This window comes from Capricornis sumatraensis, chromosome 22 (assembly GCF_032405125.1).
Source record: "Capricornis sumatraensis isolate serow.1 chromosome 22, serow.2, whole genome shotgun sequence".
NCBI lineage: Eukaryota > Metazoa > Chordata > Mammalia > Artiodactyla > Bovidae > Capricornis > Capricornis sumatraensis.
Window position 1 is genome coordinate 33,665,556 of NC_091090.1, and position 26,241 is coordinate 33,691,796.

Sequence of the window (26,241 nt, forward strand, 5' to 3'; positions counted from 1 at the left end):
GCTGCAGGAAAGAGGCCATTCCCCAGCCTCGGGCTGGCAAAGACTCCTGGGATTTGAATCAGAAAACCGTTAAGTGAACTCTGCCCTAACCACCTCCATGCTGACAGTCTCCTGCTTCCTGAAGCAAGAGCGAGCACAAGCTGGCAGCTGTTAGCAGAGTCTGAATGTGTTTGAAGTTTGGGGTTGTTTGTTTTGCTTTTCAGTGTGCAAGTGTGCCATCTCCTAACAACCAGGAATGGCATCAATTGGACTGAAGTTCTAACTGACCTGTTTTGCTAGAAGAGCCTTTCACTCTACTTTTAGAATATCCACTCACTTGAGGATTCTAAGTTACTACAATCCGGTGAAATATAAGAGCGTCTCTGGCCTCTCTTACAGAAGCCTCTTCCTGCACAATGAACACTCAGCTCGTATCCATTCTTTCCCATTCCATGGTTGTTCTCAGCACATTTTCTCCGTTACGGTGCGAGAGCAAGTAAGTGTTTTGTTGCTTAAGTTCCAAGAGTCTTCATCGCGGCTCTGTCTGTTCTATAAGGTCGATTTATTCGAGAAGGGAGTGAGCAGTGTGGGTGCTCAGTCGCTCAGTCGTGTCTAACTCTTTGCGACTTCATGGAGCCGCCCGTCTCTTCTATCCACGGCGTGTGTAGTAACTTTAATTAACACAGCTCTTCACCTAATTGAGTAGCATTTGATCAGAAAGGAAGCTTGAGCTATTGAGTAGCTGGCTCTGTGGCTTAGTTGGCTAAAGCGCCTGTCTCGTAAACAGGAGATCCTGGGTTCGAATCCCAGCGGGGCCTGTTGGTTTTTCATCTCAAAAGTTGAACCCTTAGTTTTAACAATAAATAAGAATTTTTAGTCTGATACCATCTTTAAAGGTAGATCAACTTCACTGATTGGAACTTTTTATTTTCACAACTGATTCTCATTGCACTTGTATTCTCAATGACTCTCAGGCTCTCTACTAATGGTCTATGGTATGGATCTACTACTTAGGTGTTCTTTAGTTCTTCTTACTTTCTGCCATAAGGGTAGTGTCATCTGCATATCTGAGGTTATTGATATTCCTCCTGGCAATCTTGATTCCAGCTTGTGCTTCTTCCAGCCCGGTGTTTCTCATGATGTACTTTGCATTGAAGTTAAATAAGCAGGGTGACAGTATACAGCCTTGACATACTTCTTTCCTGATTTGGAACCAGTCTGTTGTCCTAGGTGCAGTTCTAACTGTTGCTTCCTGACCTGCATACAGATTTCTCAGGCTCCTCTGCCTTTTCTAAATCCAGCTTGAACATCTGGAAGTTCATGGTTCACGTACTGTTGAAGCCTAGCTTGGAGAATTTTGAGGATTGCTTTGCTAGTGTGTGAGATGAGTGCAATTGTGCGGTAATTTGAGCATTCTTTGGCATTGCCTTTCTTTGGGATTGGAATGAAAACTGACCTTTTCCAGTCCTGTGGCCACTGCTGAGTTTTCCAAATTTGCTGGCATATTGAGTGCAGCACTTTCACAGCATCATCTTTTAGGAGATAAAATAGCTCAACTAGAATTCCATCACCTCCACTAGTTTGTTCATAGTGATGCTTCCTAAGGCCCCCTTGACTTCTCATTCCAGGATGTCTGGCTCTAGGTGAGTGATCACACCATCATGATTATTTGGGTCATGAAGATCTTTTTTGTACAGTTCTTCTGTGTATTCTTGCCACCTCTTCTTAATATCTTCTGCTTCTGTTAGGTCCATACTATTTCTGTACTTTATTGTGCTCATTTTTGCATGAAATGTTCCCTTGGTATCTCCCATCTTCTTGAAGAGATCTCTAGTCTTTCCCATTCTGTTGTTTTTCTCTATTTCTTTGCATTGATCAAAGGAAGGCTTTCTTATCTCTTGTTGCTATTCTTTGGAACTCTGCTTTCAAATGGGTATATCTTTCCTTTTCTCCTTTGCCTTTTGCTTCTCTTCTTTTCACAGCTATTTGTAAGGCCTCCTCAGACAACCATTTTGCCTTTTTGCATTTCTTTTTCTTGAGGATGGTCTTGATCCCTGTCTCTTGTGCAATGTCACGAACCTCTGTCCATAGTTCTTCAGGAACTCTATCAGATCTAATCTCTTGAATCTATTTTTCACTTCAGCTGTATAATCATAAGGGATTTGATTTGGGTCATACCTGAATGGGTCTAGTGGTTTTCCCTACTTTTTTCAGTTTAAGTCTGAATTTGGCAATAAGGAGTTCATGATCTGAGCCACAGTCAGCTCCCGGTCTTGTTTTTGCTGACTGTATAGAGCTTCTCCATCTTTGGCTGTAAAGAATATAATCAATCTGATTTCAGTATTGACCATCTGGTGATGTCCATGTGTAGAGTCTTCTCTTGTGTTGTTGGAAGAGGGTGTTTGCTATGACCAGTGCATTTTCTTGGCAAAACTCTATTAGCCTTTGCCCTGCTTCATTCATAGAAGAACTAAAGAGCCTCTTGATGAAAATGAAAGGAGAGAGTGAAAAAGTTGGCTTAAAACTCAACATTCAGAAAACTAAGATCATGGCATCTGGTCCCATCACTTCATGGCAAATAGATGGGGGAACAGTGGAAACACTGACAGGCTTTTTTGGGGGGGTGGAGGAGGCCGGGGGCTTCAAAATCACTGCAGATGGTGACTGCAGCCATGAAATTAAAAGACTCTTGTTCCTTCGAAGAAAAGTTATGACCAGTCTAGACAGCATATTAAAAACCAGAGACATTATTTTGCCAACAAAGGTCTGTCTAGTCAAAGTTGTTGTTTTTCCAGTAGTCATGTATGGATGTGAGAGTTGGACTATAAAGGAAGCTGAACACCGAAGAATTGATGCTTTTGAACTGTGGTATTGGAGGAGATTCTTGAGAGTCCCTTGGACTGCAAGGAGATCCAACCAGTCAATCCTAAAGGAAATCAACCCTGAATATTCATTGGAAGGACTGATGTTGAAGCTGAAACGTTAATACTTTGGCCACCTGATGTGAAGAACCGACTCTTTTAGAAAGACCCTGACATGAGTTTGAGCAAGCTCCAGGAGATGGTGATGGACAAGGACGCCTAGGGTGCTGCAGTCCCATGGGGTCGCAAAGAGTCAGACACGACTGAGCGACTAAACTGAACTGATACCAGTAGTGTACTTTTATGATCTCTTTTAAAATGGAATGAGAAATAGAATGTTTGTTTATGACCTACTAAGACAGAAGCTCTCGTGACAAAGGTCAAAGAGTTTTTTGGGAAAAAAAGACAGGAGTGGAAACCAACCTAGTCTTTGTCTCAGGCTGATTTGCTCTCTGACCCCTCCCACTTCTCACGTCCTCCAAAAGAAAGTTATAGGATCAGTCTGATGGGACTTTGGCGATCGAAGCAAGGTACATTTTTTTCAGCAGAGTAATACTTAAACTTTAAATTGCTCAGAAATATCCAAAGTGCGAAGAACGACTTTGTCTGTTTATCCAACGTGTAAAAACACCACTGAGTGACTACTCAGTAGTAGACTGGAGATGCCGGGGATCGAACCCGGGGCCTCATACATGCAAAGCAGGCGCTCTACCACTGAGCTACATCCCCAAACCTGTAAGTGTGGTGTGGCTCCCAGGTACTTTTGTTTATGAATATATACGGTCAACTTTCCGCATTAAAAAAATATGTGTATTTTACGTTGTTGTGCAAGTATTTTAGAGGACTTAAACGTCGGAAAGATGTTTTATGTAAATCAATGTTATTAAGGCCTTCAGATTCTCTTGAACCTAACAAGGCCCAGTTTAAAACAAGCAACTGTAAAATTGGCTTTTACCCCAGCAGGACCATGCATAAAAGTCACTCAGGTCAAGGGCCTTTTGGAAAGACTGATATTAAAAAAAAAAAAAAAGAAAGAACCATAGATGACTACAGCAAAGCACTGGGACATTTCTTGTTGTAGTACAAAGGAAAAGGAAATAGCAGCCCACTACTGGGAAATCCCATGGCAGAGGAACCTGGAGGACTACATGGGATTGTAAAAGAGTCAGACATGACTTAGCGACTAAATAGCAACAACACAACAAAGTACAAAGCCAAACTGTAATCTGGGGAAGAACTGTGAGACAGCCACCCTGCAGGCTGCTTTCAATCTCAGGTTCTAGGCTTGGAATTATCCACAGTCAGTATGCATATAAATCTCAGCCTGGTCCAAGAAGGAAAATCCTACTTAGTAGATTGGGTGAGGAAACCTACTTATATCCTGTGAAATAAAAAATTGTAAGAGAGATGCTGAAGATTCAAATGTAAATCTAGGCTACAACACTTTAGAAACAGATTGCAATGTGAGACAGTGTTTCTTAAAGTGTGGTCTTTGGACCAGCAGCGTCAGTATCTTCTGGGATCTTGCTAAGAATACAAATTCTAAGACCCACCACAGACCCATGAGTCAGGAACTCTGGGAATGTGGGTCCAGAGTTAATAATCTATGTTAAAAACCCTAGAGGTGATTTTGATCTATGCTAAAGTTTGAGAAGCACTGTTGTGAGGTATTGATGAATGCTTCATTACTATACTATGACAATAACACAGTAGTAAGATGTTTCCAACATTTAAAGATAAAATAAATTCACAAAGATCATGTAACTTTTCTGTACTGTTAAACTTCATTGTAATAAAATGAGAGAAAAAATTTAAAAACATTTACAGATAAAATAATTTAACATATTAGGCATGAATTTTTATAGCTTGATGCTAAATGTTTAAATGTGTATGGGGTATCTAAATTTTTTAACTTAGCTTCTCATATATTGTGAAAATAGTATGTGAATATCCTGAAGTATTAATTTTTAAAACTGAATGAGTTGTATACTAATTACAAACAGCAGAAAATTTCTCTTGATATTTGAAAGCCTCTGAACATTAGAGAATATAGCCACCAGCTATAGGAAGAGAAGGAGAAAGAAAGATAAGATGAGTAAGAATAGGTTAACAAAAGCAAAAAGCCTAAATAAAACACATCTACAGGTAAAGGCTATTTTGCAATGGGACACACCTGGACACACCAGAGATTGAACCCAAATCTCATGCATGAGAACAAGCTCTACTACCGATTGAAACAAGGGACAAAGAAAAGAAAGAAGGAAGGGACCTCAACAACACTTCACTTAACTATTCAGCCTCCAATAGATCAGAAACAAGGGAAATGGTCTAAATCACTCAGTTTTTGACCAAAATTACAAAGAATTCCTCTTTCGTGGGGAGTAATTGGAATCCCTGATACTCATCACAAACTGGATTCAAAAGCACAAAGGTTAGCACCTTCTAAGCTGGTCAATGCAGTCTGCAGGTGGAACCCTTTAGGCATTTAGACCTGGCGCTGCTCAAGTCTGGGAGGATGGTCCTCTAAGAATTTGGGAACGTTGACTGTTAGGCAATAGTGTAATAGTTATCACATCTGCAGCTTGTTCCTTATTGCAATTCACCAGAAAAATCACCCTACCACTAAAAATGGCCTGGCACCACCATTCCCCACGGATTGGAATAAGAGCCACCAATGTGTCCATTCTTTCCATACTGGGGCCCTGACACACTTCCTGAGATACATCCAACACACAATTTCCTCAGTGCTTACCTGGGTGGGAAGTGGATCATTTGCACGCCTGCTGCCTCTTTGGATGTGGCAGCCGGTGTATCAGTCTCCCTTGATTATGGCAAAATCTCATGGATGCAAATTTTTCAAATGTACAAGGTGAACACATTGCTTGGGACCTTCCCAAGGTCTTGGAAAGTATAGGTTATCCTACCCTCCCTCTTGCCAACACAGCTGGACCCAGAGGAATTTGGGGAAGAGATAGGGCACTATCACTGCACTGGGTATTTCCCAGGAGATTTCCGGTGCTCCAGAGGCCCCAGGAACACCTTGACTGGGACAGAACAAGACTTGTTCCAATGGTAGAGAAGCGGCCTCCATGGGGAGGTAAACCAGGTGAAGCCAAGGAACTTGCAACAAGAGGAAAGAGTGGGATGGAAGCTGAGGAGTTGTGCCCATGCCCTGCACAGTAGTCAAGGCAGGAAAGAGCAGGGTTGAGAGGCAGGAGGGGCACAGTTGGAGATGTGACCTAGTTCCAAATGCTAGGAGTAACACCAGAAAGTCAATGAAGCAACCTAAGCCAATTCGTAGACAGGCCTGGCAAGGAATGTTCGTCTGCCTAATATGCGCTCTGAATGCTGAAAGTAAACCTCTGAAAGAGAGCAAGGACTATGTTTTTGTTGATCAAAAACAGGACAGATTTTGGCAGGTGTGACTGTGAACAATTCTGAAAAATGCTCAACGATTTGCTCCAACAAGCGCAGTGATCATTTGCACCAGAGAGAGGCAGTTCTGAAGCTTGAAAGTCCACAATGTTAGATATAACCCATCCAGTCTCCAGCAGAATTATCAAATACACTGTGTCAGTACCTTGTCCACTATCCATATCTCAGTGTCACTGAGAGGCTGGGGCTGTCCCATCCATTGACAAACTGGATCTCATTTTTCTGTGGCTGTTTGCCAAGGGTAAATTCAATAAAATCAACTAATGCATCTCAGACCCGCAACTCTTGCCTTAGGTCTGTTGGCCGACATAGTCCCACCACAAGCCTGAGCAAATTGCTGCTGGGCACTTTGGCCTTCATACTCCACTAGTGCCTAGAACTATGGTGGAAATGTGAGAACAGCCACTTATCCTGCAAGGCCAAATTGATCCTCAAGTACAACTCTTGGCCAAGTCTTGTCTTTCGAGACTCCTGAAGCCATCAATTTCCGGCCAAGAATGTGGTATACTTTGTGTCTGCCATTAGTTACATAAGCATTTCCTTGCCAGAGGACTTGTCATACTGAAATCATTTGTGTATGTATTTGTGAATCCTCCTCTCCCACACACACTTCACTGGAAGATTCTGTTCTGTAACATACATCCTGAACAGAATATGCCTGTAATTTATTTCTCACAGCTCTTTATTGAGTGGCCGCTATCTGCAAGGCTCTATGCTAAGGGCCTGATACAGAGTTAGGAGAGAAAACAGTACAGGCTCTGCCCTATTGAAGCTATCTTGCTAGAGAAGGAAACATCTAGTCAAATAACAAATCTACGTGATTAGTCGTGATAAATTCTAAGAATATTAAGGGAAAGTACAGAGAATCTATGGATGGTATTATTTAATAAGTATTTTTAAAATCTACCTGATTATGTTTCTACAAGTGTAGGTTGAAGGAGCACACAGAACGTCTAGCGTAAACCGTATTCACTATTGGTCAACAAAGGAGAAAGTTTTTCTCAGTTGTGGGGATGTAGCTCAGTGGTAGAGCGCATGCTTTGCATGTATGAGGTCCCGGGTTCGATCCCCGGCATCTCCACTTTAGCTGAACTACGGTTTCAGCTGATTTCTCACCCTTTAATCCTTGAAAGGATTAATGCTGAAGCATAAATAATGGACTCTTTTAAAGTTAAGTGTATTGAGTTACGGGGAAAGTATTGCTCAAAGCCCCTCCACCCCTGCATAATAAGGATTGTAGGTCCAATATATCAAGAACAGTTGCTTTTAAATAATATATACCATAGAAAAGACATTAGCACAGGCAGAGAGAAATCTCAAGGGAGGTTAGAACATTTTTTTCAATTATGGAAGCTGGTTTTGAAGGAAAAAAAAGCTACATTCAGAAACTAGCCTTCCGTATTTGCTCCACTCTGGTTGTCCTATTAGTAGACCAAAAGTCATTGTTACGTTTTTATGATGCATTTTTATTCCACTCTTTCATAGTGATTACTGACATGATCAAATTTTATAAGAAATAATAACAATACAAAACTTCTCTCTTCCCTATTAAAATTCTATGTATATCATCAGGTTTTACACTTTAAATATATTTTACAACTTTACAATTTGTAATTGTATAATTACAATTTTGTCAATTATACCTCAATGAAGCTAAAAGAAAACTATACTTGACAGTGATTTTCAAGAAACAGAAGCCAACCAAAACTAATATCGTGTTTTATGCCAATTATCGCAATTAAAATTTTTTTTAAAAAAGAAATACAAGCCATTCTTTGATGAAAATAAAAATTAAAATGTATTTCATATAAAATATAAAGTGTAAATATATTTGAGAACTAAATTTTTAATTTTCAATTTTGGACTTTTTTTAACAAATAAATAATACAAATATGTTTTAGAGAAAGAGGCATATGATGTGTACTGGTCTCACTTTTAGTGATGAGAAATTGATCATTGATTTCAGGTATGTCAGCCTGTTCCATGCATTCTAGAGCTCCCTCATCCAATTTTACCTCATGGTTGTAGCAGCCATTGATGATTGTGACCTAGATACAGTAAAGCAATATCAGTTGCAAAATGTTGAATCTAATTTTATAATTCCTTCTGCATGTATTAGCAGTGATTATTCTACAGAGAAAAAGTTTCCCTCATCAACTGTATGCTTATCCTGAAGTACACTCCAGATAAGAGAGGTGGTATAAATACTTGATTCTTTTCCTTCATTTGTCAGCTTTCAAAACAATGAATCAATGACCAAAATCCTCCAAAGCCTGGATCTAAGAACACTAGTATGTGTATTAATTGTGCAACTAGGTTCTTTACTAAATTGTCAATTTGTAGTAGCTTTTCTGTTTTGAGGAGTTGTTTTTAGGTATATAATCCTAACAGAGAGCTTTATCCCCTACTATCTACTAGTTACTCCTCTAATTACTGTTTTATGCTAAATGCCTTGATTAGTACCTCCATTACCACATTAAAATAGTACAGGCAGTAGATATCCTTGTGAAAAACTTAAATCTATGTGACCACAAATATACCTGAAAGGACTTAAATAGGTGATACAGATCATAAAAACTTACTAAAAAATATTGTATGGAATAATTTTCAAGAATAAAAACTAATTCCTAGAAATTAACACGTTTAAAAGGGACAACTGATTTTTTTTTTTTTTTTTTTTGCCTCTCATATATTCAGCCAGTATTTCAGACTAGGTCTGGTCTAAGCAAATCAGCCCTAATTATTAGGTTGGTTAAGACACACAGTGGGATATTTGTTTGTGTTGTGAAAGTAGAAGTGAAATATGTTTCACTCAAATTTATTTCTGAAATGAGCCCATGTCATTTATTTTGATTGAAATTTTTTCTTATTTAGATGCTTAACCTCTCACACTCTCAATCTTAGCAAAGTGGCAATGGTCTGAATTCATTGAAGCAGCCAGTCTCCATTCAATCTGTCATTCAGTTTAGGCTTGGAAGGCACCACATAGGATGACAGATTCTTTATTGTTTCCCTATGCATAGAACCCTGCAGTTACAACTGAGGACCACTGGTTCCACATCAAGTGATTCAAGAGAAGAAAGAAAGCAGGGGGTGTCAGATGCTCATTAGGAAGAAATTAACGATATTTTTCTACTATTCCACCTCCAGTGTGTGTTTTGCTCTAAGAACGCTTCAGAATTCAGGAGAAAGTGAATGAAAGTGAGTCTCTTGTTGATCTTTCTGCTTTCTTCTGTTCTGCTTTCAACTTGGATTCCAAAGAAATTAGGCCAATTATCTTCCAAAAACGCTTGGACATTTCTGGTGGTAGTAGTAGTCTCGGGGCGGAAATTGGATGCCACAAAGGCAATACAGATAGAAAACTGAATGAAAGAAGATACCCGGTGTTAAAGGGTGAGACGAAAGGAGAAGCGGCGTGATCACAACTACATCTCCCTCAAAACTGGTGGAGGTGCCGGGGATTGAACCCGGGACCTCGTACATGCTAAGCACGCGCTCTACCACTGAGCTACACCCCCAGCTGCGAACAGCTTTCCCTGGATTCCTTTCGTGATTTATAATCATTATTCCTTTGCTTCTCAAAGATTTAGTAAATTGCCTAGGAAATGCCCATTTGCGAAAGTGACTGCGCAGCGGCCTCAGATGAAAACAACAGAATGAAATTCTAAAGGAAGGAGGCTGAAAAGAGACCATCTGTTATCTGTTACTCTCCAACCTCCATTCCTGTCCTTTCCACCTGCAAGGCTTCAGGAGACCGAAGCAGGTACCTGGGCAGCCGGGGTACCCGCTGAGGAGTAGGCAGCAGAGATGGAGTCAAAGCGGGTCCGCGTCTGCTGAGCTCCAACTCCGGCGGCCAGCACCACCTTCCTTGGAACAATGACCCTCAAATCATCCGCGTTTCCGGAAGCCAAATATATATATATATATATCCCCCGCGTTTCGTGGTGATGGCAGGGAACATCCCAGAGAGCTCACGGTGTCCTGGACGGATCGCTTAGGACTAATTGGAAGTATGAGCTTGGGTGCCTGGCATCACGTAGGCGCCCAGGTCATCCAAAAGAGCAACATTTACCTCGTGCAAATCTCTGGCGTCCTTCTGCTTTGCCGAGTTTGGCCGAGGGTGGGCTGGGCTGGGCTGGGCTTTTGCTTAGAACAAAAGGTAAGCAGGCAAGGCAGGACTGGCTTCTGTTTATCCGCGACCAGTCCTTTAGGAATCAGGGAGCTATCAAGAATTGTTAGTACCTCGGATGATTTAGGAAAGGGGAGAGTCTCCTATATTTTAAAGAGTGAGCCCAGCCCCAATTCACAGACTTCGATTTCTCGGGCACGTCCAGCGCAGTCTCTCTTCTCTCTCCCTCTGAAACAATTTCAAACTAATTAAATTTTTGAAAAAAAAGAAAAGAAACAATACCCCCCAAATAACCATATACCTTTTATCCAGAGTTAGTGACTATTACTATTTTACCCCATTTGATTTACCATTTGCTTCCTCTCTCTCCCATTTGAAAGTAAGCTGCAATACATCTTTGAAATAGAACAAGACCCTATAGTCTTTGTCCCCCATGTCCTCTGCCTGCCTTTTGTCTTTGGAAAATCTTTAGCCAAAGAGTAAGTTTAGAGAAGTGAAAAAAAAAGCAGAAACAAAGGGAAAGAGTCCAATAAGACTAAATAATAATTATCTAGTCATTAAAAGGGCCTTAATCCCTGGGTCAGGAAGATCCCGGGGCGAAGGGAATGGCAACCTACCCCAGTATTTTTGCCTGGAGAATTCTATGGACAGAGGAGCCTGGAAGGTTACAGTCCATGGGGTTGCATAGAGTCAGACAAGACTGAGCAACGGCACTCCTAGTTCCTTCTCAAGGGCTACAGATAATATTCTAAGCCACGTCCTGTGATGTAGATACTGAAACCCCCAATAGGTGGAGAGGTTAACTACCTGATGACCAGACTATAGTCATGACATAAGCTTCCAGAGTTCCAAGAATTGGCTTCAAGGAAACGGGAACAAACTGGCCCTAGAACTAAACATTAATTGTACTTAAAACAATCAAGATGACGCTGATCAAACCACTGATGACCAATTCCAAGATGACTGTCAGAGCTGACTGTGCTGTTTCTGCATGTAGCCCCTTCCCTCTGTCTATAAAAGCTCTTGCCCACCGGTTGTGAGTGGTGAGGAGTTGGCCTTTGAGCAGGAGACCGTACCCCACTGTTTGCTGGCGTCCAAAACTTTCCTTTCCTCCAACCTTGCCTCTTTATTGGCTTTTGCGTGGGGAGCAGGTTAGGGTGATTAGTCATAGAGCTCTAGATGTGGGAGTCTTACCTAGAGTGGCTGAGGGCTGGAGACTTTGAGAGCAAGAATTGCAGAAAGCTGACCTGGATCAGCAGAGGAGAGGTTATCCTAAAACCAGGTAGCAACAGAAATACAACTGTGGGGGTGAATATTTAGTATCAGAAGAGCAGAGAAGTGGAGGAACTGAAAAACTGACCTTCTCCTTATGGGCCAATACCTGTAGTTTTGTTCAGAATATGTTGTATGTTGAAGATTCTATGAAATTCAGTAAAGGGACATGAGAAGGAAAGAAGAGGGTAACCCTTGCCACAAGTTAAGATCCAAAGCAGAGATTTCATGAGAAGGAAGAGCTACAGCATTTTGGCATGTGAGAGTCTTTTCAAATTTATCTCCAAAATTCTGCACTAAATATAGGAAAGAAGATGAATCCTAATGAATGGAAGCGTTTCTTGATACTTGGTTTACTTGAAGTTGTCAAGTTCAACTTCCTCCTGTGGGAGAAAGAGAATTGTGGAGGTGAGACAGAGAGAGTGGGTATGGAACTGGTGAAGTGGCCTGCACAAGGCCACATGGTGAGTGGGACAGAACCACAACCAGTAGGCAGGCGTCCTGGCTCCTACAGGAGCAAGGATTTCCCTTCCTGGCCCTTCTCGGTGTTTGTGGCAGCCGCAATCAATTGCACACTCTAAGACTCCAATCTACTCTATAACCAAGACGGCCCAGCAGGACGCTTGTGTTTTTCTACTTTTGTCCAACCGTCTTTTCACTGGTTGCTGTATGTCACAGATTGATGAAAGCCAAGCCCCAGAGAAGGTAACGAGGCAGAAATGAAGGCGACTTTTTAGTAGTCCAGCGTATTTCAGAAGCAAACATAAGAATCACAGAGACAGCTTTCGTCGCTACCCAGAGAGGGGTACATACGGCGTTGTCCTGAATTCCCATTGTAAATTAAAGGGAAGCTTTCACAATGTCCGGAGCCCTTGATGTCCTGCAAATGAAGGAGGAGGATGTCCTCAAATTCCTTGCAGCAGGAACCCACTTAGGTGGCATCAACCTTGACTTCCAAATGGAACAGTACATCTACAAAAGGAAAAGTGATGGCATCTACATCATAAATCTGAAGAGGACCTGGGAGAAGCTTCTGTTGGCCGCTCGGGCCATTGTCCCCATTGAAAACCCAGCTGATGTCAGTGTCATATCCTCTAGGAATACTGACCAGCGAGCTGTGCTGAAGTTTGCTGCTGCCACTGGAGCCACTCCTATTGCTGGCCGCTTCGCTCCGGGAACCTTCACTAACCAGATCCAGGCCACCTTCAGGGAGCCGAGGCTTCTGGTGGTCACCGATCCCAGGGCTTACCACCAGCCCCTCACGGAAGCCTCCTACGTTAACCTGCCAACCATTGCTCTGTGCAATACGGACTCTCCTCTGCGCTGCGTGGACATCGCCATCCCGTGTAACAACAAGGGAGCGCACTCAGTGGGTCTGATGTGGTGGATGCTCGCCTGGGAAGTCCTGCGCATGCGTGGCACCATCTCCCGAGAACACCCGTGGGAGGTCATGCCGGACCTCTACTTCTACAGAGGTCCTGAGGAGATTGATAAGGAAGCGCAGGCAGCAGCTGAGAAGGCTGTGACCAAGGAGGAGTTTCAGGGTGAATGGACCGCTCCAGCTCCAGAGTTCACGGCTGCCCAGCCTGAGGTGGCAGACTGGTCCGAAGGTGTGCAGGTGCCTTCCGTGCCCATTCAGCAGTTCCCCACTGAAGACTGGAGTGCTCAGCCTTCCACTGAAGACTGGTCTGCAGCCCCCACTGCCCAGGCCACGGAATGGGTAGGAACCACCACCGAGTGGTCGTAAGGTGTTCTTGTAGAACTTGCAAAATGGGAATCTGGTTGATGGAAATAAACTGTTTCTAAAAGAAAAAAAGAATCACAGCGACAAACTTTATTGTTTCGAGTTCTTTCCCAGAAAACAGGTATCCTGGAACATGTTCTAATCAGGATGTAGGTAATTCGGCCCTTCCACTGCAGAGTCCAGCGGCTGAGGGACCCTAGTCTCTGGGAGAAAACATGGCAGATGACTGGAGCCATAACAACAAATCAGGGTTGAAATCCTGGCTATGTTCATTTGTTCATGTGTTCAACAAGGATCTAGGTGTTTAAGCACCGAAGTGTACTGGTTTTACCTGGTCATTTTGTATATACCAAGTAACTGGACCACTCTAAGTGTCATTTTCAATTTTATGGTTGCTGTGAAATGTTTCTTAAAAATCTGATCACACGAATTGAGTCAGGACTAAACCAAGAGAAAGAAAGAAAAAAAAGAGGCAATTTGATACAGTGCTCCAGAATAGAACTGCAGTGATGAAGGCATGATTTTTTACTCTGTTATCAATAGACGAGGTGGCCGAGTGGTTAAGGCGATGGACTGCTAATCCATTGTGCTCTGCACGCGTGGGTTCGAATCCCACCCTCGTCGTGAGGCTCTCTTTGGACTTCTTTGGTCCATTTAGAACATCTGCTGTGTGAGAACAGTGTAACTAGTAACTAGCTTTCTAGTTGCTATGTGAATGGTGTTTGGCATCACCCGAAATGGCAACTTCCTCAAGGGACTTTTTTGAGGAAGAGTAGCTAACTGAGGAGAAGGCAACGGCACCCCACTCCAGTACTCTTGCCTGGAAAATCCCATGGACGGAGGAGCCTGGTAGGCTGCAGTCCATGGGGTTGCAAAGAGTTGGACATGACTGAGAGACTTCACTCTCATTTTTCACTTTCATGCACTGGAGAAGGAAATGGCAACCCACTCCAGTGTTCTTGCCTGGAGAATCACAGGGACAGTGGAACCTGGTGGGCTGCCGTCTATGGGGTCGCACAAAGTCAGACACAACTGAAGCGACTTAGCAGCAGCAGCAGCTAACTGAGGGATATAGAAAAACATTGCCTAAAATCATCCACAGAAGTATACACAATAAATTATTATATGTTGTTCTTGTAGGAAATTTTCAGCCTGTTTTTAGCTGTACTGCAATATTTCACAAAGTTTGCTAATTTAAACTGTCTCCCTCCCCAACAGACTACTTAACCATTACTAAGGATCTCTTGTTTTAATGAAAAGAGCATGCACCTGCTTAGAGACAAAACTGAAAATACATCCAGTAGAATATTTCCTGTTAGATCCAAGGATTCCTCCATTAGCAAAACAGAGAAGAAAGTCAGTATTGTGCAGTTTCTCTTGTGATCTCCGTCTCCACCTTGTCATAACTTTGGGGGAAAGTATTTTTATACATATATAAAATATATTACTTTATAAAATCATTATATTTAATTTTATATATGAAATACAGTTTAACTTAGAATTATTAAAATATTTATAAATATATAAGGTATACATATATGTAAATCTATACAGCAAACTTTTGCATCCATTCTTATTTTCCAACCACCTAATTACATTCCCCACAAATAGCCATTTTATCTCTTCCAGAATCATATTCGGAGAAGACAATGGCACCCCACTCCAGTATTCTTGCTTGGAAAATCCCATGGATGGAGGAGCCTGGTGGGCTGCAGTCCATGGGATCGTGAAGTCGGACATGACTGAGCAAATTTGCTTTCACTTTTCACTCTCAATCACTGGAGAAGGAAATGGCAACCTACTCCAGTATTCTTGCCTGGAGAATCCCAGGAACGGAGGAGCCTGGTGGGCTGCCATCTCTGGGGTCACACAGAGTCGGACACGACTGAAGCAACTTAGCAGCAGCAGCAGCAGCAGCAGCAGAATCATATTAAGCATATATGAATATATACCACATGAAAGAAATATAGCTTTTTATCTCAGATGACACAAATGATAACATACTATGCACACTAGTCTGTGCCTTTCCTCTTTCCCTTAATCAATATATCTTGGAGAGGTTTCCATATCATCACAAAAAGTGACAGTTTATTCTTTTCCAAGGATGTATGGTATTTCAACATATGGGTTACTATATATTACTTAACCAGACCTCTATTGGACATTTAGGTTCCCCATCCCCATCTTTTGTTTTTATAAGCTGTGCTAAAATGAATAACTTTGTACATTTATATATAATAGTATATAATATTATTTATAGATATTTATATTATTCTTATATGTGTAAAATTGAATGTATTTGTAACACTGTAAGATTAAATTTTTAAAAAGGCATTTTCTATGTCCTAGCATATATGCTTTTGAAATATTTACACATACTTCCAAATTGCCCTTTAAAGGAATTTTATTAATCTACACTCCAGATAGTAATGTCTGAGGTCCTTGCTCCCCTCACCCTCCCCAATATGCGATGTTGCCAACTTTGGCTTCTCTGTCATTTTAGTAGGTGGAAGTGATATTGCAGTGTAATTTAATTTTTATTTCTCTCATTACAACAAAATATTTGTTATACTTTTAAAAATAGAATATTCTTTTCTTTAATTAATTTGAATTTTGATTTTTTTTAAGGTGAAAACAATTTGAAGTATGATTTCTAGGCTGCTTCAAGTGTGTGTAGCGAATGAAGAATTCTGGGCTTCACTCTTGACCTATTAAATTATGACATCAGAGAATGTGTTCTGGAATCTGTAATTTAATAAAGCACCCAGATGTTTTTCATGTTGATCTTAAAGCCTCGTATCTGGTTGAGGTATATATGTATTACATTCAATCAGCCAGAATTCTCTTTATTTCTGTAAATATTCAACCGAGGAAAGCTGCTCCTGCCATCAGTGTTCCCAGTCACATTCTCATATCTTGGAAAAAGTAAAAATTTTGTTTCATATCCTCAGGAAATTGGCTCTCTAATCCATTCAGTCCTCTACATTGGACACATCCTCTATGTTGATTGTATTCTCAAATCCTGAATTAAATCTTTTTTCTGAAAGAGCAGTTTTCCTAGGATATGTCTATAAGTTCTTTGAGGCAACTGTCAAAGAAAAATTGCAGTAGATGAAGTTAAGGAAGGAAGGAAGATGGGCAAGGAAGACTTTATTTAAGGCTGTTGCAGTAGGGAAGATTGAACTCAATCTAGAATACAAGAGAGGCAGCTGAGGATTTATAGCTGAAGGGGCAGAGTAAGGAGTCATTAGGTGGAAAATTACTAAAAAGAATTTGATTAAATATCAAGAGTGGAGAAGGGGAGCTTGACTGGATATCAAGGATGCTGAGGGGGATTCTAGATAAACTGGCTAAGCAAGATTCTTGCCCAAATGCTGGGAAGGCCAAGGATGGTTTGTAAGAGGACTCAGAGAAGCTTGACACAATTTTGGTCAAGTAGGTAGTTTTTGTTAATATCCACAGGGATTCCTTCAGCTTCCTGAAGGTAAGATTCCCGCAGAAGTATCCATGTGTTCTCCCAGTCTCTCGTGTATCTGTTACTGATTCTGCCTCCCTATAGCAGCTGTTAATTGGCTTTCTCTCCATTCTGGGTCCTCCAGCCAGGTATTTTTCATTACTTGTAATTTACAGACTTTGAATGACATGTGAGTTAATGAATTTGAGCTACAACAAATGGGTCTTAGATGCTAGATATGGCCATAATGATTACATCATTAAATTCTGTCAGTGTTTGAGATGAAGTGGTTCTCCCTTTTGTTATGTCATTTCCAGGAAGGTGTCTATTTGGGTTACTGCGTCACTGCTGTAGATGTCTGAGAACCACAGGCTAGAAATGGGAGAGGCTGGAGGGGCTGCAGTTAGAAACTTCCTACATGGGGAAGGCTATCAGGCCAATTCAGAAGAGAGAGAATATTTTAGGGGGGTACTTTTGATCATATTAGCATCAACAAGGTGGAAAGAAAACAGAAGCATGCCTGCTAAGGCACACCCCAAGCAGAAATGTTATTTCCCCCTGTAATTAGCATCATCACAGATCATATAAGTGGAGGTAGTGTCAAGTGTCCATAGTGGGAAACAAAAGAGTCTGTTTTCATAAACTTAGTAACCTTAATTTGTTACAGAGTCTTGCATAACCAACAGTAATTCATAAAGAGTCAATGAAATATTTATAGTTCAGTGAGTTATTGTAATTGGTGAGAGTAGGACTTGATTTGAATTTTTTGTTACATATTGTTGTTCAAGTACTCAGTCATGTCTGACTCTTTGCAACCCTGTAGACTGCAGCATGCCGGGATTCTCTGTCCTTCACCATCTCCTGGAGCTTGCTTAAACTCATGTGCATTGAGTTGATGATACCGTCCAACCATCTTGTCCTCTGTCATCCCTTTCTCCTCTTGCCTTCAATCTTCCCAGCATTAGGGCCTTTTCTAATGAGTCAGATCTTTGCATCAGGTGGCCAAGGTATTGGAGTTTCGGCTTCAGCATCAGTCCTTCCAATGAATGTTCAGGATTGATTTCCTTTAGGATTGACTGATTTGATCTCCTTGTAGTCCAAGGGCCTTTAAGAGTCTTCTCCAATACCATAGTTCAAAAGCCTCACTTCTTCAGCACTCAACCTTCTTTATGGTCCAACTTTCACATCCATACATGACTACTAGAAAAACCACAGCTTTGACTAGATGGGCCTTTGTTGGCAAAGTAATGCCTCTGCTTTTTAATAGGCTGTCTATGTTGGTCATAGCTTTTCTTCCAAGGGGCGTTTTTTAATTTCATGGCTGCAGTCACTATCTGCAGTGATTTTGGAGCCCAAGAAAATAAAGTCTGTCATTGTTTCCACTGTCTCCGCATCTATTTGCCATGAGGTGATGGGACCAGATGCCATGATCTTAGTTTTTTGAATGTTGAGTTTTAAGCTAACGTTTCCACTCTCCTCTTTCACCTTTATCAACAGGCTCTTTAGTTCCTCTTCACTTTCTGCCATAAGGGTGGTATCATCTGCATATCTGAGGTTGCGGATACTTCTCCTGGCAAACCTCATTCCAGCTTGGGCTTCATCCAGCCCAGCATTTCTCATGATGTACTCTGCCTAGAAGTTAAATAAGCAGGATGACAATATACAGCCTTGACCTATTCCTTTCCCTATTTGGAACCAGTCTATTGTTCCATGTCCAGTTCTAACTGTTGCTTCTTGATCCGCATACCGATTTTTCAGGAGGCAGGTAAGGCGGCCTGGTATTCCCATCTCTTGAAGAATTTGCCACAGTTTGTTGTGATCCACACAGTCAAAGGCTTTAGTGTAGTCAATGAAGCAGAATTAGATGCTTTTCTGGAATTCTCTTGCTTTTCGGTGATTCAACAGACGTTGGCAATTTGATCTCTGGTTTCTCTGCCTTTTCTAAATCTAGCTTGAACATCTGGAAGTTCTTGGTTCACCTACCTTTGAAGCCTAGTTTGGAGAATTTTGAGCATTATTTTGCTAGAGTGTGAAATGAGTGCAATTGTGTGGTAGTTTGCAACATATGAGAACATTAAAATGTCAAAGCAAGAAGGAACCTGAAAACAGATCACTGGATTTAAGGGTTGCCTCTTATGACATAGAAGAGGTTAATTTCTATAGAACATAGACACCTGTCTTCTCCTAATTTAGTTCCGATCCAGCTGAAGGAAATCTTTCTTCCCACATGCCCACCTTTCTGTCTCTAACGGCACAGTAAGTGTCTTCCTAAAGCTAACCGGTCTTTCCAAGTTTGATTAGCTTTATCTCCAACTTGATTCCGGTCTACACCCGGAGTACTTTTTCAGGGGGACATTTCTTGTCCCTGAGCCTCTGCTCGAGGAAACTGTTTCCTGGGTGCTTCGGCTGCAGGTGTTTGGCACTTTCCGAAGAGGTCTGGATCAGAGCTTCGCTCCATTTCCTGCGGGTCCAATAGGCGGAAGAGGGAAGACACGGGGAGAACCGCGAAGGCAAAGGGCGTTCCACTCACCTGCAGTCTCTCTCACCCGAATTTACGCTCCTCTCCGGGCCCCTCCACCGCGTGCAACACTTTCTGTGCACTTTACTCTCTTCAAATGCGGGCGTTTTGTAATGAATCGGGAACGCCTGCTCCCGGCGCAGTGAGGCCAGCGACCGGTCAGGAGGTGAGTTTTTCTGCTTGGACTGCAGGGACCACGCTCTCCGCGGCTGCAAGTTTTCGAGAAGTTTCCCATCGGGCTTTGCATTTGGGGTGGATGATGAGAACGAGAAGAAGGAATGAGAGAAGACAGACGAGAGTGAACTGTCTGGGTGAAATGGGAAAGGGAAGAGGGAATAAGAAGTGACCCCGGGCATGTGTGTCACAGCGAAGAAAGCGCGCTCCAGGCCGAGGCTCAGCTCCTTGGTACGCGGGGTTTTCGGCTTAGGAGCCCGCGCGGCTGCGAGGAGGCCTTCTACCTCGGAAATTTTGAGATGCTGTCTGCATCAAAGAATTGGCACTGCTGGAGCCGGTCCGCCCGGCCGTTGAGAAGTTCGTGAGGTTAATGGGAATCGCCACCATTTCTACTCAGCCTCCCTGCTGTTGAACTTTGTGAGCTTGGAAAGCTTGATTTTAAAGAATCTGTTACTTCCCAGGGGAAGTATTCGGTACTTTGGTTCGAACAGAGTAGGAGAATCCAGTACTACCACATTTGTGTGTAAAGCAGGCGAACACTTTTTCTCCAGTTCCGACACGAACTATAAAATGTTCCCCTGAGAGGTCCCACCGAGATTCGAACTCGGATTGCTGGATTCAAAGTCCAGAGTGCTGACCATTACACCATGGGACCAACCGAGAAGTTAAGACCCCGTCCGCAATTATAGTTAAATATTCCCTCCACAGTAGGTTTTCAGTAGCTTCAACCCAGTAGAGTTAGATCAAGTTTCATTGAGTCCACGCTGATAATGATATCTGATGCTTTATTGCTGCTGGGGAAGAAGCAATGGCCACAACATAATTCGAGACAATTCACGCACTCTCTCTTCCGCTTCGGTTGGGAGCATAAATTAACTTTCAGAAGACCAGCAGAGGCGGATCCAGGTTTTGTGAAGTTTGAAACTTACACGAGTTTCTTAAGAAGAACACAAGGGTCTTTTTTTTAAGAGAGAATAGACATTCTCAACACAAAATTAGATACAGTTACTCCAAGACATATATGATGTATCTGAGGGAAAACTGGAGGAAAAAGAGGCTGCAGTCTTAACTAATTTCCATTACAATATATTTTTACAAGTTTTACAAAAATATATGTTCATAAAGGGCGACACCTTCCAGGGCCTTAGAGAGGGGTCTTGACGCCATTAGTGAAACATGATAAATACCGCTCCAAGGAGCAATTTGGCAATATCTATAAGAATAATCTACTCAGCAATTTTTCTTTTAAAAAGCCATTCTACAGAAATAAAAATATAAAAAGTTTAAAAAAATATCTAAAGATGCTCACTGTAATATTTTTTAGTATCAGAAACTTGAAAATATGCCTATCCATTCAATAGAAATAATATACTAAAAAGAATGGGATTGATATAGGTACACATGTTGGCTTGGCAGTTTCGGGAGAGATTTAGTCTAAGACTACCAAGCAAAACTCAGCAATTTGCTGAAATGTAATATATAGTGTGACTCAATTTTTGTTACAGTTTGTGAATTTATACACTCAGTTTTAAATAGGTTAAGATTTTGTCCTGTTCCCTTTTGTGAGACATAAGTGCTTCAGTAATTAAAAGTGAAAAATGTACCAAAAGAATTTAATGCCCTCCAGTAGAGAACTTAGAAGTTGTGTTTACTCTGTGCTGACTGCCTACTGTGCTCAGTATGGTGGTGAACAGAGCATGCAGAAAATGAAAGAGTAGAAGACAGAACCCCTGACTGCAAGGGATTAACAGTTAGGGAGAAACCACAAAAGATAAATGCAACATGTTAATAGTGACTAGGAAAATGAGACACTGAGATGGGGAGATCTCAGTCCTTTTGAGGTTCTGATGACTTGGGCACATGGACAAAATTTCATATACAATTTCATCGACTTTAGCGACTCACTCAGGACATTCACAGATCTCAAGGGTAAGAAGTTTTGATTTCAAGATCTCTAAAAGAAACGTGCTGATTCTTAAAAGTCGCTTGAATCAGAAATGCCAAAATGTGAGTAACTAAAAGAGATCAAAGTAGAACGAAAAAGAATGGGAAAGGAAGACATTCAGCAATTCAACAAATATTCCTCAGGCATCTATTATTTATTGAGTGCTCTTCACAAGGCCGTGGGGGGCAGATTGAGTGGGGAGGTGGAAGAGGAATTAGGCTGGCACTTGCGATGGTTCCTGGGCTTTTAGACCTCCAGCAGAATCCACCGGTGCCTCAGCCTCTTCCTCTTGAAACAGAGTTTTCTCTTTGTTCACCTACATCCATTCTTTGAATACCTTGCCTGGCAGAGCACACTGTCCGAAGGAGCTTGAGCCAGGTATGAATGTTCTGGTCGCCCAACTCTAGCGACTTCTTAGACTCTGAAAACAAGTCCAGATTTTCCTTGTTAGTTTTCTGGGGCCTGTTTTCCAGGATTGTTAACAGCATGGCTCACAGAGCCAGAAGTAGCAGGAATAGCTATTGCTGTCATTAGGGGGTGAGCTCCCTATATGGATCTTGATTTTTCCCCCCCATCTATAAAAGGGAAAGAAGAAGCTAGATTTTACATTTCCTTTTCGAGTTAGCTAAATTATGGCTACTGGGAAAAAAGACAGTGGCCCACATTAACGTGAAAAGGCCAGGTGGAGCCTACGAATTCGCTAACTGGGCAATCGCGCAGAGATGCTCTTCTGCTTTTGTTTTAGGACGCGGCGATGAGTGCTGCAGGTCTTAGTGCAGCGACGGATTATCACCGTGACAAGAAAACCCAGTGCAGCCCCCTCATTAGCTCTACTCACACGGTGAAACTCTTCACCGGTAACTGGGTAACTTGGGAGTTAAGTCTCTGTACAGAGCACTTGTGAGCTCGTGTTCACCTCTCGGATTTACCACGACCACCGAGCTGGTTGCACCACCTGGCATCCTAGAGCGGACCGGAAGTGAGCGCAGCTCCCGGGGCCAGGCTGGAACGAGCTGGGGCCTCAGGCGGGTGTGTGAGACGAGCCACCGCCTCGCCCGGGAGTGTCGCCTGTTGCCCACTTCTCTGGCTTGGCTCGAGACAGTCCGAGCTCCTTTGAGGGGGAAGTGGCGGAGGGCAGAGGGCGTCTGCGCGGCAACAATCGGGCCTTCCCCGCCGACTGCTAGCGGTGTGGAAAGAGCCCCTTTACCTCTCCCCCCATCCCGGGCCTGGGCCTCAGAGCGCCGGTTTCTTGTTGGGGATAGTAGACCCAGGCTTTAGGGCCAGACTTTACTCAGTGTTCTGTCTCGCAAGCAAGCTGACGCTCAATTTGTGCTCCTGAAGCTTTAGTGAATAGTTCTGAACTCACAATTTCCGGTCTTGTCAGAGAATGGCTTCACTTTCAATGGAACTGATCAAGTAACTGCCCTGTTTTCACCTAAACAAAAACAAAAAAAAAATTTAGCTGCGTCTGTAATTTGTCTGTGTCAACAGGATTTTCTTATTAAAAAAAAGCTTTCCTGATCAAAGACTGGGTGGGGACCTCAAATCACATATCTCCTTAGATCCTTGTTGGAGCAAGGCCAAGCTAAGGATGGCAGCAGCCCCCGGGACCATCCCAGCCTTGGCTGGGCAGGGTTCAGAGGAACAAGGGGAGATTATCAAAATAAAGGTTAAAGAAGAGGACCCTATTTGGGATCAGGCATCCTTCCTACAGAAGAATTTGTCTTATAGCAGGGAACTCTCTCGTCAACGTTTCCGGCAGTTCTGCTATCAGGAGACTCCCGGACCCAGGGAGGCTCTGAGCCAACTCAGGGAACTTTGCCGTCTGTGGTTGAGCCCAGAGACACACACAAAGGAGCAGATCCTGGAACTATTGGTGCTGGAACAGCTCCTGACCATCCTGCCTGAGGAGCTCCAGGCTTGGGTACGGGAGCATCATCCTGAGAGTGGCGAGGAGGTGGTGACTGTGCTGGAGGATTTGGAGAGGGAGCTTGATGAACCTAGACAGCAGGTGAGAAATTGGAGGTGCCATCTTTTGTGGAGAATTTGAGTGCTGTGGGTCCAAAGTGGAGTGAGTGGAGTTCGCTTCACACTGACTACTGCAAATTTGAATTCTGGGCATTATCATTTGATCACTGGTATAGATGAATAGATTCATGCTTCTGGGATAACAATTTTTATGTTGGTGGTAGCTGATTCTAATAAGGAAACGGGATACCAAATGGGAAACCTTGGTCCAGTGCTTGTGAATAGAAAGTATATTTTATTTAGTGACTGTGAGATAAAAGTAGCTATCTCTTCTTATGATGCCCACTACTTTGACCATATATGGAAGCAAATTGGTGTAAGAATACAAGGAATACCTTCTAGGAAAAACAAATAGAGAAGTAGCCTCATTTAATGGAAATATCAGGAAATGGTGAATCCTAACATCTGGGTTCTATAACAGGCTCTGTCACTAATTAGCTGTGTAACCTCAGGTACACACCTTCTCTGGACTTTGATGACTTCACCTGTACAATGAAGAGATTAATTGCATCATTTTCTAGATACTTTTCAGTACTTGGAGTTGTTGGTATGTGAGGTCCAACACACTAGAGGTTATTTTTAAGAGCATATATTTGCTTTTTATGACAGTAATTTTAGAATATTATGGGTATTGCCAAACATTCCCATTTCTGTAAGATACTATCCACACATTTATCTGAACTCTTTTTTTAATATGAACGTTTTATATATGTATAGAACATTTTACCATTTTATGATCTGTTAACATGTTTTTCTGGAATGCAAAATCTTTCATATGAGTCTGATAAATAGGGAAATAAGTCAATGTAAGGCTGAAATTGTGTCGGCTCATGTATGAGTTTTCCGTGAAAGTTGATGTTTTGGGCCACCTAAGTAAGAGCAGCTGAATGCAAAGTATAGCCTAGCACGGCAAGTTGTGAAGACATACAGTATGTACAGACTGCCCATTCACCTCCACATCCTTCCTCTTGGCCCCAGTCTCTGTTTTAGAAATACTTATGTGCATAGTTCCTCCCATTTTGGTGCAATCTTTACTCAACATTTTTGTGTTCCAGAAAATGAGCAAGCAAGGGGGAGTTGCAAGTGCCATAGAAGCGTGCTGGTGATAAAATTTTTGCTAGTAAGCATGAAAGAAAAGATTTAACAAATAAAAGCTCAAAATTATAAAATGGTTTGAAAGAAATGAAAAAACATACAACTGAAATAGAAGAGTCAACTTTACAAACAATTAGAGACAATGCTGGGAAAATAAAAGAAAGTTATCTAGCTGGAACAGCTGCAATTGCTACAAAATTTATTAGAACAAGGCATAAGGAAATGGAAGAAATGCAACATTTGTTTGAATTTTATACCAAAGAAAGAAGCAATGAGAAGTAGCCTTTCTTAAAATTAAAGAGAAAATATTAGCAATATATATGACCTTAAGAAGAAAGTGCAGAAGTGCCTTCATTTAGTGCAAGCAGTGGCTGGTTTAGTGGCTTCAAGAACTGCTATGATTGCCACAATATTTAGCTCTCTGATGAAGCTGTGAGTGCAAAGAAGCTGAAAAGACATTTCCCCCAGTGTTAAGAAATTTGATTGACAAAGAAGTATATAACCTAGATCAGGTTTTTGATTTTGATGGAACCACTCTCTGTTGGAGCAAGTGATCTCAAGGGCCTGTATCTTGAAGGGGGAAACAGAAGGTCCAGTATTTAAGATGGTGATGCTGGGTGCAAATGCCAGTAGGAATTTAAATCTAAAGCCTGTGTAATTTATTATTCTGCCAACCTACAAGCTTTAAAAATAAATGTAAAGATTAGCCTGAGTATTATAAGTCTACAAGAAAGGTTGGATGGCAGGGCAGATATTTACTTATCTTCTAGGTGATGTTTTATCGATGATTTTAAAAAATATTGCAAGAGGAACAAACAACTTTTCTTTCAAAATTCTTGTAATTCTCAGTAATACACTAAGCCATCCTCCAACAGTTGATGAACTTTCTTCAACTATTAAAGTTCTCTTTTACCTCCTAATATAACTAATTTTCTTCAGCCCTCTAATCAGGTTGTGATCGCAATCATTAAAGATTATTATTTAAGGATAACATTCAAGGTGTTTTTTGGATCTACATCAGGTGATGATGCACACACAGTTTTTGAATTCTGGAATTGATAAAGCATTAAAATTGCAATTGCTATTATTATAGAGGCTTGAGATGATGTCACAAAAGCCTACTTGCATGGGATATGGTATGATTCTCCCTGATTGGGACTTCCCTGGTGGTCCATTGGTTGAGAAACCACCTTCCAATGAAGGGGACATTGGTTTGATCCCTAGTCAAGGAACTAGGATCTCACATGCACGGGGCAGCAAAGTCTGCGGGCCTCAACTAGAGAACTCGCTTTCAGCAAACTGCAGAGCCCACATGCCCTGGAGCTGGCATGCCACAACTAGAGAGAAGCCATCATGCTGCAACAGAGAGAGAGTGCCACGATTAAGACTTGACATGGCCAAAAAAAAAGATTTTTCTCCCTGATTTAATTTATGATTCTAAAGGCTTTGAACTTTCAGAAGAGCTCCACTAAATCAAAGCAACTTATGTTACTTTTGCTGAGGAGGTTGGATTTTAAAAAGCTGAGTGGAGATATTGAGGAACTGCTGCAGTCTCTTTCAGAAGCTCTCTGTATACAAGAGCTCCAACAGTTAGCTGCTGAGGCTCA

At 41.9% G+C, this 26,241-nt stretch overlaps 1 protein-coding gene, 6 non-coding genes and 1 pseudogene across 7 annotated transcripts in view; 5 read left to right on the forward strand and 3 right to left on the reverse strand.

Moving 5' to 3' along the window:
- Positions 1 to 26,241, forward strand: part of LOC138069278 (zinc finger protein 184-like) — a 1,142,341-nt gene that overhangs the window by 162,000 nt on the left and 954,100 nt on the right. The window contains exon 2 of the mRNA XM_068960531.1: positions 6,156 to 6,163. Coding sequence (XP_068816632.1) covers positions 6,156 to 6,163 — 8 coding nt within the window. The remainder of the gene's footprint in view (positions 1 to 6,155; positions 6,164 to 26,241) is intronic.
- Positions 724 to 797, forward strand: TRNAT-CGU (transfer RNA threonine (anticodon CGU)). Its single transcript has one exon. It is a non-coding gene; the product is annotated as a tRNA-Thr (tRNA).
- TRNAA-UGC (transfer RNA alanine (anticodon UGC)) lies at positions 3,498 to 3,569 on the reverse strand. The gene has a single exon. It is a non-coding gene; the product is annotated as a tRNA-Ala (tRNA).
- On the forward strand, positions 7,285 to 7,356 carry TRNAA-UGC (transfer RNA alanine (anticodon UGC)). The gene has a single exon. It is a non-coding gene; the product is annotated as a tRNA-Ala (tRNA).
- Positions 9,722 to 9,793, reverse strand: TRNAA-AGC (transfer RNA alanine (anticodon AGC)). Its single transcript has one exon. It is a non-coding gene; the product is annotated as a tRNA-Ala (tRNA).
- On the forward strand, positions 12,536 to 13,423 carry LOC138069308 (small ribosomal subunit protein uS2 pseudogene; annotated as a pseudogene).
- Positions 13,963 to 14,044, forward strand: TRNAS-GCU (transfer RNA serine (anticodon GCU)). The gene has a single exon. It is a non-coding gene; the product is annotated as a tRNA-Ser (tRNA).
- Positions 20,150 to 20,221, reverse strand: TRNAQ-UUG (transfer RNA glutamine (anticodon UUG)). Its single transcript has one exon. It is a non-coding gene; the product is annotated as a tRNA-Gln (tRNA).